We start from the raw sequence: 12,116 nt of genomic DNA, 5'->3' as shown, positions 1-12,116 counted from the left end.
GAGGTCGGGGCGCGCTGCCGGCGCTTCGGCGAGCTGCTCTTCCTGTTGTCCATCGAGCGGGACCGGCGCTTCGAGGTGCTCGAGGCCGAGCGCGAGTTCCCCGGCGACGCGGACGCGATCTACCGGCTCCACCCGCTCGAGCACGTGCGGACGCAGCGCCAGATCGCCGCGAAGAGCGAGGCCGAGGCGCGCGCGGACATGATGGAGAAGCGCATGAAGGCCGACGCGTCGCCGGAGCTGACGGACCTCGTCCTGATCGGCGGCGGCCACAGCCACGTGCACGTGCTGCGCATGCTCGGCACTGTGTGGAAATCAAATCTTCAACTCGACTTCAATGTGCGCGTAATCGAACGGTTCGGACCAGACTCTTCAGCTGTGCTTCGAGAACTCCCTGAGAGCAATCGATTCGTCCAAAAATCAGCCGAATCGACTTCGATGTGACCGAGCTAGAGATTTCTGAAGTTTGGCCCCGACGTCCCAGCTCACTGGTTGATTTGCACACAGGCTGGGCATGGAGCCGCTCGAGGGCGTCCGGTTGACTCTGGTGACCCGCGACGTGGAGACGCCCTACAGCGGCATGCTCCCGGGCCACGTCGCCGGGTTTTACGACCGCGACGAGTGCCACATCGACCTCAACGCGCTCGCGCGCTTCGCGCGGTGCCGGTTGATCGACGGCGAGGTCACGCGCGTCGACGTGGACGCCAAGGAGCTCGTCCTCAAGGACGCGGCGCGGCCGCGCATCCCCTACGACGTGCTCTCCATCAACGTCGGCATCGCGCCCAAGGGCGCGTCGTCGTCGTCGTCGGCGCTGCTCACGCCCGTCAAGCCCATCGCGACGTTCTCCGAGAAGTGGGACGGCCTGCTCGAGAAGATGGCGGGCTGGACCCTCGACAGGGCGCCCTACGACCTCGTCGTCGTCGGCGGCGGCGCCGGCGGCGTCGAGCTGGCCCTGGCCATGGTCGCGCGCGTGCGCCGGGAGCTCGAGGCGCTCGGCAAGGACCCGGATACCTTCGCGCGCTTCGCGCTCGTCGCGCGGAGCGCGGAGCTGCTCCGGAGCCACGCGCCGGGCGTGCGGGCGCTCATGGCCCGGGCGCTGGACCGGGCCGGCGTGCACGTCCTCTACGGCCACGAGGCCCTCGAGGCCGTCCCGGCGGCGGCCGGCGGCAAGGCCGGGCTCGCGTGCCGCTTGAAAAACGGCGCCGCGACGACCGTGCCCTTCGACGAGTGCGTCTGGTGCACGCAGGCCGCGGCGGCGCCCTGGCTCGGGGCGTCGGGCTTCGGCGTCGACGCGGACGGGTTTTTGAGGGTCGACGAGTACCAGCGGTGCGGCCTCGCGGGCGACGTCGCGGGGACGCGCGCGTCGACGCGCGTCTACGCCGCGGGCGACTGCGCGTCCGTCGACGGCCACCCGCGGCCCAAGGCCGGCGTCTTCGCCGTCATGGCGGGCATGGCGCTCTACGCGAACCTCGTCGCGGACGTCTGCGGGTCGCCGACGCTCGCGCACGTGCCCCAGACGTCGTTCCTCGGCTTGCTGGGCACGGGCGACGGCGCCGCCGTCGCGTCGCGGGGCGGCCTCGCCATCGAGGCGCCCTGGCTCTGGGACCTCAAGGACTGGATCGACCGCAAGTGGATGTGGCAGTACACGAAGGGGCTGCCCGACCTCTCGGAGCGGGACGGCGACTTCCCGCCCTTCGCGGCGGCGACGAAGGCCGGCGGCGACGCGCTCGCCGTGCTCAAGGCGGCGCCCATGCGCTGCGGCGGCTGCGGCGCCAAGGTCGGCGCGTCCGCGCTCACGCGCGCGCTGGCGAACCTGCCGAAGTCGCTGACCTTCGACAACGGCACGCCGCCGCCCTGCGACGTCGTCGTCGGCGTCGACGCGCCCGACGACGGCGCCGTCGTCGCCTACGGCCCCGAGAAGGACCAGCGGACCCAGGTCGTCCATACCGTCGACTTCTTCCGGTCGTTCGTGTCGGACCCCTACGTCTTTGGGCAGATCGCCGCGAACCACGCGCTCTCGGACTGCGACGCCATGGGCGCGCTGCCCGCGTCGGCGCTGGCGCTCGTCGTCGTGCCCTACGGGTCGAACCGGTGCGTCGAGGACACGCTCTTCCAGCTCATGTCCGGCGCGCGCGTCGCGCTGGACGCCGCGGGCTGCACTTTGGTCGGCGGCCACACGTGCGAGGGCGCGGAGCTCGGGCTGGGCTTCGCCGTCAACGGCGTGCCGGACGGCGGCGCGGCCTTCCTGTCCAAGGAGGGCATGGTCGCGGGCGACGCGCTGATCCTCACGAAGCCGCTCGGCACGGGCGCGGTCTTCGCGGGCGACATGCGCGCGCTGTCGCGGGCCGCCGAGGTCCGCGAGTGCCTCGCGTCCATGACCCAGAGCAACCGCGCGGCGGCGACGGAGCTCAAGGAGCACGGCTGCACGTCCTGCACGGACGTCACGGGCTTCGGGCTCCTCGGGCATCTGGCGGAGATGTGCCGCGCGTCGGGCGGCGCGCGCGTGGAGCTCTCGCTGGCGGCGACGCCCGTCTTCGCCGGCGCGAAGCGCCTGGCGCGGGACGGCGTCTTCTCGAGCCTCCAGGACGAGAACCTCCGCGCGAAGCGCGCCGTCGAGAACCACGGCGAGGCCGTCGAGCTCGACGCGGCGGCCTACGCGCTCCTCTTCGACCCCCAGACCGCGGGGGGGCTGCTGGCGACGGTGCCCGCGGACCGCGCCGACGCGGCCCTCGCGGCGATCCGCCGCGTCGGCTGCGCGCGCGCCGCGGTCATCGGCACCGTGGCCGCCGTCGACGCGGCCCACTTCCCCGCGAAGGTCGCCGTCGTGTGACGTGAGTTGGGTGTTCTAAGGCGTCGTGGGTTCTCTTTGGGGGGGTTCTCGCTGGGCGTCGAGGCCGTCGGGTGCCCGACGCGTCACGCATGTCGGCGCGGCCCGATTCGCCGATTTCGAGCGAGTCGCCACAACCCGGAGGTCTGAGGGGAGAGGAGCATGGAGGAGGTCAAAACGAGCGACGGAGACGACGCCCCCGAGCCGGCCTGGAGGACCAAACAACGCGAATTCGAAAAGGTCAAGGCCCGGGCGAAGGCCCTGAGGCTCCGTTTGACCTGCACCATCTGCGGAGAGAAGGCCAAGCTCAATTGTCCTTGCGGCACGACGCAGTACTGTTCGACGGACTGTCAAAGAATCGATTGGCGCGACCGCGGCCACCGAAAGGCGTGCAAGAAGATCCGGGACGAGCGCGCGGCGGAGGCGGCGCGCGCGGAGGCCCCGACGCCCCCGCCGCCGGAGGAGATCGTCTACGGCCCCGCGCCGCGGTCGCACGCCGACGAGGTCCGCGCGCGCATCGCGGCGGAGCACGAGGCCGCCCGGGCGCGGCGCGAGGCGAACCCGGAGGAGCCGGAGACGACGCGGATAGTGAAGTCCGATGCTCAGGTTTTAAACCCAGGTCTTTTGGTCTGATTCCCAGGTTTGATGCTTTTCCAGGTCTTTTTGAGTATGAAACCCAGGTCTTTTGGAGGTCCATTTTTTTTATTATCCCCCCTATATAAATTACAGATATGTTTGCCGCTTGACGACAGGATGCCCCAACCCGTTTGTCCGCAGGAGTGCGCATGCGACGTCTGGGCTGCCCCGACGCCGCCAGAACCGCTATCGGGGCCCATCCCGGGCCAAGGAAGTGCACTGGAGCACGCCAGTGAGTTGCGCCGGCGCTGCCCCATCCTTTTGGCGGAGTACATTCGGTCGATCACTGCGGCTGCGGGCTGCGCGCGCGCCCACTCGATTTCGGGATCCCGTCTATTACCGTCACAGTTTCACCCACTGAGCTAAAATGGCCTTCCCTATGCCGTTCTGTGTCTGATTGTAGGTTCGAATGCCCGCGCGCGCGCGCGCGCGGCGGCGGCGGCGGCGGCGGCGGCGGCGGCGGCGGCGGCGGCGGCGGCGACGACGACGACGACGCTGCTGCTGCTGCTGCTGCTGCTGAAGGTGATGGAGGTGATTGTGGTCCACCTGTGGCCCACCGCCGGCGACCTGGACCACGCCCTGGGCGACTTCTAGGTTTTTTTCGTAATTCGAGGGCCTGGGTTTCAATCCCAGGTCTCTCTTAGTCTGAAACCCAGGTCTGATGCTCGATGCCCAGGTCTCTAGTCTCTGGGTCTCTGATGCCTGACCTTCACTAGACGCGGATGGGGTCGCGGTGCCCGATCTGCCTCGAGGCCTGGGACGTCAATTCGTCGTTGCCAAGGATTCGAAACTGTTGCTGCCGCCAGATCTGCGTGTCATGCGATGACAAAATCTCCTTCGAGGCGCCGTGTCCTCTGTGTCACTCGCCGCCCCTGCTGACCCATGCGGATAGCCTCGCAGCGATCCGTCGCCACGTCGAAAACGAGGTCCCGGAGGCGGTCGCGCACTTGGGGCAGGCGTACCACGACGGGATGTACGGCCTCAAGAAAAGCGATAAGAAGGCCGCGAAGATTTACAAGCGTGCAGTGGAGCTCGGATGCGATGAGGCATTCACGAATCTTGGAAAGTTGTACATGGAGGGAAAGGGAGTCAAGCTGGACAAGAAGAAGGGGAGGCGGCCGTTTCAGATCTCCGCGGACCGGGGCTCCGCGATCGCGCAGAGCAACCTGGGATTATACTTCACACGCGAAAAGGAATTTGGCCTCGCGATCAAGTACTATAAGCTCGCGGCCGCACAAGGCATGACAAGCGCCGCAGACAGCCTCGGGCTCCTCTATGCCGATCCAGATCTGGAAGGAATGGAGTTCGATCTTGACGAAGCCAAACGCTGGTTCTCGCGCGCGGCTGCCAAGGGCCACGAGGGTGCCATCGAGTCGCTCGCGATCATCAATGAGCAATCAGAGTCGCATCCGTAATACTCTCCTCGAGGCCAGGGAGGTCTTATGGGGAAAGCCTGAGGGAGATGTGTGATGATCGCCGAGATTTAACCACAGCGAGATCGTTCCCCCTCCGAGCCGTGCCAATCCTCAACGCGTCGCCGCTCTCACAAGCCCGTCGCGCCGTGAAATTCATGGGCGTCAACGGCCTCTGGCCCCTCTACGACGGCCGCATGGTAACACAGATTCCCCCGAATCGTCGTCGAAACACAACCTCTGATCTAGGTGAAGCCCGAGCGCGACCTGCGGGGCAAGGTCTTCGCCGTGGACCTGTCGCTCTGGCTCGTGCAGGCGGCGTCGTCGCCCCTGCTCAAGGCCCAGCACAAGCACCCGCACCTCTTCCTCGCCTACAGCCGCGCGACGTTCTTCCTCCGCCTCGGCGCGCGGCTCGTCGTCGTCGTCGACGGCGCGCGCGACCCGCGGAAGCGGTGGCGCGGCGGCGGCGACCCGTCGGACGGGAGTTTGGACGCGCGCGCGGCCCTCGACGCGCGGGGCGCCGCCTGCGTCGCCGTGCTCCGCGCCTTGGGGACGCCCGTCGTCTTCGCGGCCGGCGAGGCCGAGGCGACGTGCGCGGCGCTCGACGCCGCGGGGCTCGTCGACGGCGTCTTCACGGAGGACGGCGACGCGTTCCTCTGCGAGACCGCGGCGTCCGAGCATACGTCGAACGATGAACCCTCCCCCCCCCCCGCTCGCAGACGGCGCGCGGTGCGTCGTCCGCCGGGCTTCCGTGTCGGGCGTCGAGAGCGGCGACGCGCGGATCCACCGCGTCTCGGACCGGCCCTGGTCGCGGCGCGACGTCGTCGCGCTGGGCCTCTGCTGCGGCACGGACCTCGACGACGGCGTGCCCCTCGCGGGGCCCCGGGCCGCGGTCGCGTTCCTCGGGGCGTGCCGCCGCGACGGCCGCGACGCGCTCGACGCGCTCCGCGCGTGGCGCGACGAGGCGGAGGCGCCGGACGTAGCGGACGCGCCCGGCGGGCGCATCGAGGCGCACTGCCGCGCCCGCGCCTGGCCGCCGGAGGATCTCATCCGCGCGTACCTCGCGGCGCCGGCTCCCGAGCTCGCGGCGAGCGCCTTCGAGTGGCGGAAACCGAGCGCCGAGGCGCTCGAGTACGCGAACGCCGCGGCCTGCATCCACGGCCACCACGCCCACACGTCCATGAAGTCCGTCGCGGCGCGCGTCTTTTCTCGCACTTTGTCCGAACGCGTCGCGTCTCGCAGGTACGTCACGGCGCGCGTGCGGAACCTCGTCTGATGGATGCGCGCTCGCTCGGCCGCGCGCGTTTTCGTAACTGCGTTCGATTTAATCGAGCATTCTCTCTCCGGGGGGGCAGTGGTTATGTTCATGTTGAAGGCAGGTTCCTTCGTTGAACGCCGCTCTCGATAGGAAGCATGGCCGTCTCCGACTAGCAATGGCGCCGCGCCACATCCGCAAGCAGTCGAAGCAGCCTGCAGCTCACGACGCATCGCAACCACCGCCGGAATCGTTGGAGCATGCAGCCCAGCCGCCGCAGCCGCCGCCGCAAACCCTGGGGCAGCCCGCAGCCCAGCCGCCGCAGCCGCCACCGAAGACCTACGTCGTCACCGTCGCGACGGACGCGTCGTTGCTGGACGTCTACCTGCGCTCCGCCGAACTCCACGGACTGCCCGAGCCCGTCGTCCTGGGCGCGGGCGAGCCCTGGCGGGGGCCGACGCTCGACGAGCGCTTCTGCGGCGGCTTCAAGTGGGTGCTCCTGCGGCGCTGGCTGAAGACCGTGCCGAAATATTGCGATCGTCGTTTTCACGGACGCCTACGATGTCTTCTGGAACGCGCCGCTCCCTTCCAACCTCCTCGACGACGGCGTCGACGTGCTCTTCGCGGGCGAGCCGACGTGCTGGCCCGACCCCTCGCTCGCGGACCGCTACCCGCCCTGCGCCTCGCCGTACCGCTTCGTCAACTCGGGCTGCTTCGTCGGGCGCGCGCGGGCGCTCAAGGCGCTCGTGGCGCGCGCGTCCGCGCGCGACGACGACCAGCTGCTGGCGACGCTGTATTACCTCCGCGACCCGGTCCGCGCGCGCGTCGACTCCGCGTGCTCCAGATGGCAGTGCCTCGGCGGCGTCGGCACTCTCGGAGACGGCGAACTCGCGTGGGCGCCGGGGTCCGACGGCCGCCCGGCGCTCCGCAACGCGCGCCACGGCACGACGCCGTGCGCCGTCCACGGCAACGGCGACGGCGAGCTCCAGGCCCAGTGGCGGGCGCTCGCGGCGATCCACCTGCGCGAGCCCGGGTAGTTACGATACGGGAGAGACCCCTAGAAGTCGTCGCCGCGGGAGACGACCTCCTTGCACGTGGGCCTGAGGAGGACCGTGTGCTCGTACTGGGCGACGTAGGAGCCCTTGATGTCGCAGAGGGGCGGGTAGGGCTGGATGATGCCGACGTCGCAGAGGTTCTTGAGCGCGCCGAGGTACTTCTCCTGCTTGGCGCCGCTCGCGCCGTTGACCGCGGTGGAGCCGCCGTCGTCGCGCTCGAGCCAGCGGCGGCAGAAGGCGAGTGTGCCGAAGGTCTTGTTGATGTGCGAGAGGAGCTTCTTGGCCCGGGGCATGCGCAGGGGCACGTGGGGCGCGTGGAAGTTCTTCATGTAGTGGGAGCACTCGAGGTCCTCGACGACGTGGCCGCGGCCCGTGGAGCCGAACGTCTCGATCGCGTAGAACTCGCCCTCCTCCATCCTCGTCGCGTCGCCGCCCTTGACGATGGGCACGGACTTGCCCGCGTGGATCTGGTAGGGCCCCATGGAGTGGCCGTTGAGGTTGCGCACGCACTTGACGGGCAGCGTCTTGCCGTCGAGCTCGAGCTCGTAGGACTCCATGACCTCCTCGATGGCCTCGCCGATGTCGCAGAGGCGGACGTCGACGCCCGCCTCCCGGATGCCCGTCTCCGTGGCCTGCTTCACCGCCTCCAGCAGATTGTCGTACTTCTCGTCGAAGGTCACGGTCCAGGCGCAGTCGATGATGCGCCCGTCGATCTGCGTCCCGAAGTCGATGGACATGACGTCGCCCTGCTGGATGACCGTCGTGTCGCCCGCGTTCGGCGTGAAGTGGGCCGCGATGTGGTTGATGCTGCAGCCCGTGGGGAAGCCGATGCCCGCCGTGAGGCCCCGCTCCTCGACGAGCTCGCGGTTCTTGTTCTCCAGCTTCTCGCACATCTCCGTCAGCGACAGGCCCGGTTTCACGAACGACTGCGCGTAGCGCCGCACCTGCCGGTGGACCTCGCTCGCGTGGCGCACCTTGTTCCACAGGTCGTCCTGCATGCGCTCCTGGGCCCGCTTCTCCTCGGACGTCGTGCGGTAGGCGTTGGCGCCCTGGTAGTCCTGGATCTCGCCGACGGGGAACCGCTCGAAGAGCTTCGACACGGGGATCGTCGGCGGCTCCGTCTGGCCGTAGCGCACGTAGGAGTCGGTGAAGCCGCCGAGCTTGCGGCTCAACGGCAGCTTGCTCCCCGTCTTCGGCGCGGCCTTCTTCTTCTTCTTCTTCTTCTTCTTCTTCGCGGCGGCGTCGCCGTCGCCGGCGTCGGCGTCGGCGTCGTCGTCGCCGTCGGGCTCGTCCGCGGGCGCGGCGGCGGCGTCCTCGGCGTCGCCGTCGTCGCCGCCGTCCTCCGCGGCCTTCTTCTTCTTCTTTTTCTTCTTCTTCTTCTTCGCCGCGGCGGACGGCTCCGCGGCGGCGCCGCCGGCCTCCTCCTCCTCGTCGGGCGCCTCGTTGAGCGTCATCTCCTCGTCGTCGTCCTTGTCGTCGGCCATCGTGCAATTCTACGGCCTCGGCGCGGTCGCGGCGCTGCTCTCGGGCGCGCAGGCGACGCTGGAGGCGACTGTCTCGATGGCGGCGTCGGCGGTGATGAGCTCGGGCTCGCCGATCTCCATGTCGATGGTGCAAGACGGAGCTCTGCCAGCATGGCGTCTCGTGCGTTGTTGATGTGCTGGCTCGCTGCGGCCAGTGCGCTGCAACCCTCCACGCTTTGCACCAGAGGAGCGCCGAGAGTGCGCGCCGGCGCCGTCGAGGACTGCGACCACGCGGGCATCGACGCCTTCGCCGCCGTGCAGTTTGACGACGTGAAGCAGTCGCTGGGCACGTTCCTCAAGTTCTGGCTCATGGGCGCGCCCGTGCGCGGCTGGCAGGCCCTGGGCGAGATGAAGGCCGCGCATGCGCTGAGCGGCGCGACGGCGGAGATCTTCGTCGACCTCGACGCGCAGCGCGTCGGCGTCGTCGGCGAGGACGGCGGCGACCTCGGCAAGATCGTCCAGCTGTCCGTCTTCTCGCACAAGCTCTTCGACGAGCTGCTGGACATCGCGGGGACGCCCGAGGTCGAGCCGAAGGACCGGCTCTGCTACCCGCCGGCCGCCGTCGAGGCCGCGCGCGCGGAGCTCCCGCTGCCGAAGATGAGCGACGAGTAAGGCGGCGGACCGATGCTTACGACCCCGCCCCTAGAGCGCGGGCGCGTCGTGGAGGATCTCGTCGTCGTCGTCGTCGTCGTCGAGGGCCGCGGCGAACGCGCGCGCGTCCGTCGCGGTCATCTGCTGCCGGCGGACGGCCTCGAGCGCCTCGTCGTCGTCGTCGTCGTCGCGGCCGTAGATGGCCTGGGCCGGGTGGTCGAAGGCGTCGTAGCGGCGGTTCGCGAACTTGCGGCTGTCGCCGCGGAGGCCCCGGCGCGGGTCGCCGCCGCCGCCGCCGGCCCACGCGGACGGCGGGAGCGCGCGGTCGTCGAAGCGCGACGTCGCGAGGCCCGGCGCGCCGAGCGCGCCGCCGCGCGCGCGCACGACCAAATCGTGCTCGAGGCACGACATGCGCAACGCCAGCGCCTTGACCTCGCCGACGTACGCGCGGCCGTGGTCGAGGACCGTGCCGAGCGACGCCGCGCGCGCGTCGCGGTCGACGGCAATCAGCGTCTTCCGCTGGGAGTCTACGCGCGCGTGGATCTTCTTGGCCACGACCAGCTTCGCCACGGCGCTCTCGACGTCCTCGAGCGACATGTCGAAGGCACCGGCCATGCGCCGGAGGCACACGGCGCCGTAGGGCTTGCAGTAGTCCGCGAGGCACTTGTCGCGCGCGAGGGCCCCGAGGTGCGCCGCGTGGGGCCGCAGGGCCGGGTCGAAGCTCAGCTCGTCGACGATGGCGGCCAGCTCGCGCAGCGCCGCCGCGTAGGACCCGGACAACGCGTCCGAGAGGAGCGCTTTGACGCGGGGCAGCGAGGCGACGGCGTTCTTGAAGGCGACGTCCTCGACGCAGGACCGCTTGAGCTCGTCGCGCGGCAGGCTCGCGAGGGCCAGCAGCGCGGCGCAGGCGGCGAAGTCGCCCGGCGGCACCGCGTCGCGGCCTGGCGCCGCGGCGCCGGCCTCGGGCGCGCCGTCGCGGTCGCCGCCGGCGGCCTTCGCGAGCTCGACGAAGGCGCGCGCGGCCGTCGCGTAGGACTTGGACGCGACGGCCGCGACGGCGCCGCAGGCCTGGAGCCGCAGCGCCAGGTCGCGCGCGCCGCCGTCCGCGCGCGCGGACGGGCCGAGCGCGTCCAGCGCGTGGTCGGCCTTGGCGCAGTAGTTGGCGACGTGCGCCCAGTTCTTGAGGTCCACGGCCGCCGCGGCGACGCGGCCGCAGGTCTCGACGGTCCGCTGGGACGACGTGCTGTAGTCGCGCATGCGCACGAAGCACTTGAGCGCGTGCGCGTTCTCGCCGCGCTCGACGAAGAAGTCGCCGAGGCCGCGGTACGCGGCCCAGATCGCGTCCTTGTTCAGCGATGACCGCTTGCTCGCGAGCTCGCCCTCGAGGCGCTCCTGGGTCTCGCGCGCGCGCGCGTCCGACGCCTCGAGCCACGGCGCGTCGACGCCGAGCTTGGACGCGGGGCCGAGGCCGTCGTGCGCCGCGACCGCGTCCCGGTAGCCCGCGGTGTCGAGGCCGCGCTTCGCCTCGTCGACGGCCGCCGCGGCGAACGCGAGCGCTTGCGGGGCGTCGGCGCTGTGCTTGGCCACGAGGAGCAGGCGCCGCACGCGCGCCGGGCGGCTCAGCGTCGCGAGCTTCTCGAGGAAGGCGCCGGGGCCCTCGGCGAAGACGAAGGCCGACTTGGCCGACTCGGCCTTGTCCTTGGCGTCCGTGTCCATGGCGGTGAGTGCGAAGCGGTGGTCGCGGCGCACGTCACGTCGGCGGCGCGGGACTTGGCGCCCTTGACCGCGACGAGCCTCTTCCACGACTCGGCGAAGCGAGCGCGAGCCGACGGGCGCCTGCGGCCTCATCACCGTCGACATCGAGGCTGCCCTGGCGGCGGTGAAGGTGACGATGGTCCATCGTCGCGCGCTGCTGCCGCTGCTCCTGCTCCTGAGATGCGCGCCGAGCCTGCCGCAGGCGTTCTCCCAGAAGCGCGCGACGCGGCGCGCGCGCCAGCGGCGCAAGCGCCGCGACGGCCCGCCGCCGCCGGAGCCGCCGCTGCCGCTGCCGCCGCCGCCGCCGCGGCCCGCGGCGCTCCCGCGCGGCCTCGCGCCGAGCCCGCTGGACCGCTACTGCACGGGCCGGCGGCGGCACGGCGACGCCATCATCTACCTCGGCCAGAAGCAGCACAGCTCCTACGACGCGACGCACGCGAACACGCTGAACGCGTCGATGGAGAGCCTCCGGCGCAACTACGGCGCCGTGCGCGACGCGGACGTCATCGTCTGGCACGAGGGCGACCTGGCGCCGCGCGACGCGACGGCGCTCGACGGCGTCGCGAACGTGCGCTTCTGCCTCCTGACGAACGCTACGGGCTGGGCCGTGCCCGCGCGGTGGGACCCGCCGCCGGAGATGCCCTGGTCCGTGGGCTACCGCCTCATGATCCGCTTCTACGCCGTCACGGTCTGGCCGACGCTGGCCCAGCTGGGCTATAGCTGGGTCATGCGCATGGACGACGACAGCTTCATCTTGTCGAAGATCGACTACGACGTCTTCGCCTCGCTCCGTCGAAGGCGGCTGCTCTACGCGTACCGGGGCCTGAGCGCCGAGTGCCCGAAGCACTTCGCCGACTTCGTGACGTCCTTCGCCCGGCGCGTCGACGCGGGCGGCGACGACGCGGCGTACCTCGCCGCCGCGAAGCGCGCGGACGTCGACGCGGACTTTTTGGAATTCTGCACGAAGTTCCCCAAGCACTGCAAGTCGGAGCAGAAGCGCGCCCAGATCCGCTCGGCGGCGCTGAAGCTCGGCCTCTACGCCGACGCCAGCGGCGCGCCCATCGT

At 70.5% G+C, this 12,116-nt stretch overlaps 2 protein-coding genes across 2 annotated transcripts; one reads left to right on the top strand and one right to left on the bottom strand.

The window, feature by feature from the left end:
• Window positions 1-213: 213 nt before the first annotated feature.
• AURANDRAFT_24442 (hypothetical protein) lies at window positions 214-2,827 on the top strand (the record flags this gene model as incomplete). Its single annotated transcript, XM_009037543.1, has 3 exons — window positions 214-305; window positions 505-1,858; window positions 1,925-2,827. The coding sequence occupies 3 exons, from the start codon at window positions 214-216 to the stop codon at window positions 2,825-2,827; spliced, it is 2,349 nt and encodes a 782-aa protein (XP_009035791.1).
• A 4,357-nt stretch (window positions 2,828-7,184) lies between these two features.
• Window positions 7,185-11,074, bottom strand: AURANDRAFT_71349 (hypothetical protein; the record flags this gene model as incomplete). The annotated part of the gene is made up of 2 exons (XM_009037352.1): window positions 7,185-8,675; window positions 9,453-11,074. 2 exons carry the CDS (start codon window positions 11,010-11,012, stop codon window positions 7,185-7,187), a joined length of 3,051 nt encoding a protein of 1,016 aa, XP_009035600.1.
• Window positions 11,075-12,116: the final 1,042 nt, after the last annotated feature.

Source organism: Aureococcus anophagefferens, assembly GCF_000186865.1.
Source record: "Aureococcus anophagefferens unplaced genomic scaffold AURANscaffold_6, whole genome shotgun sequence".
Taxonomy (NCBI): domain Eukaryota; class Pelagophyceae; order Pelagomonadales; family Pelagomonadaceae; genus Aureococcus; species Aureococcus anophagefferens.
This window is presented reverse-complemented; position numbering and strand designations above follow the sequence as displayed.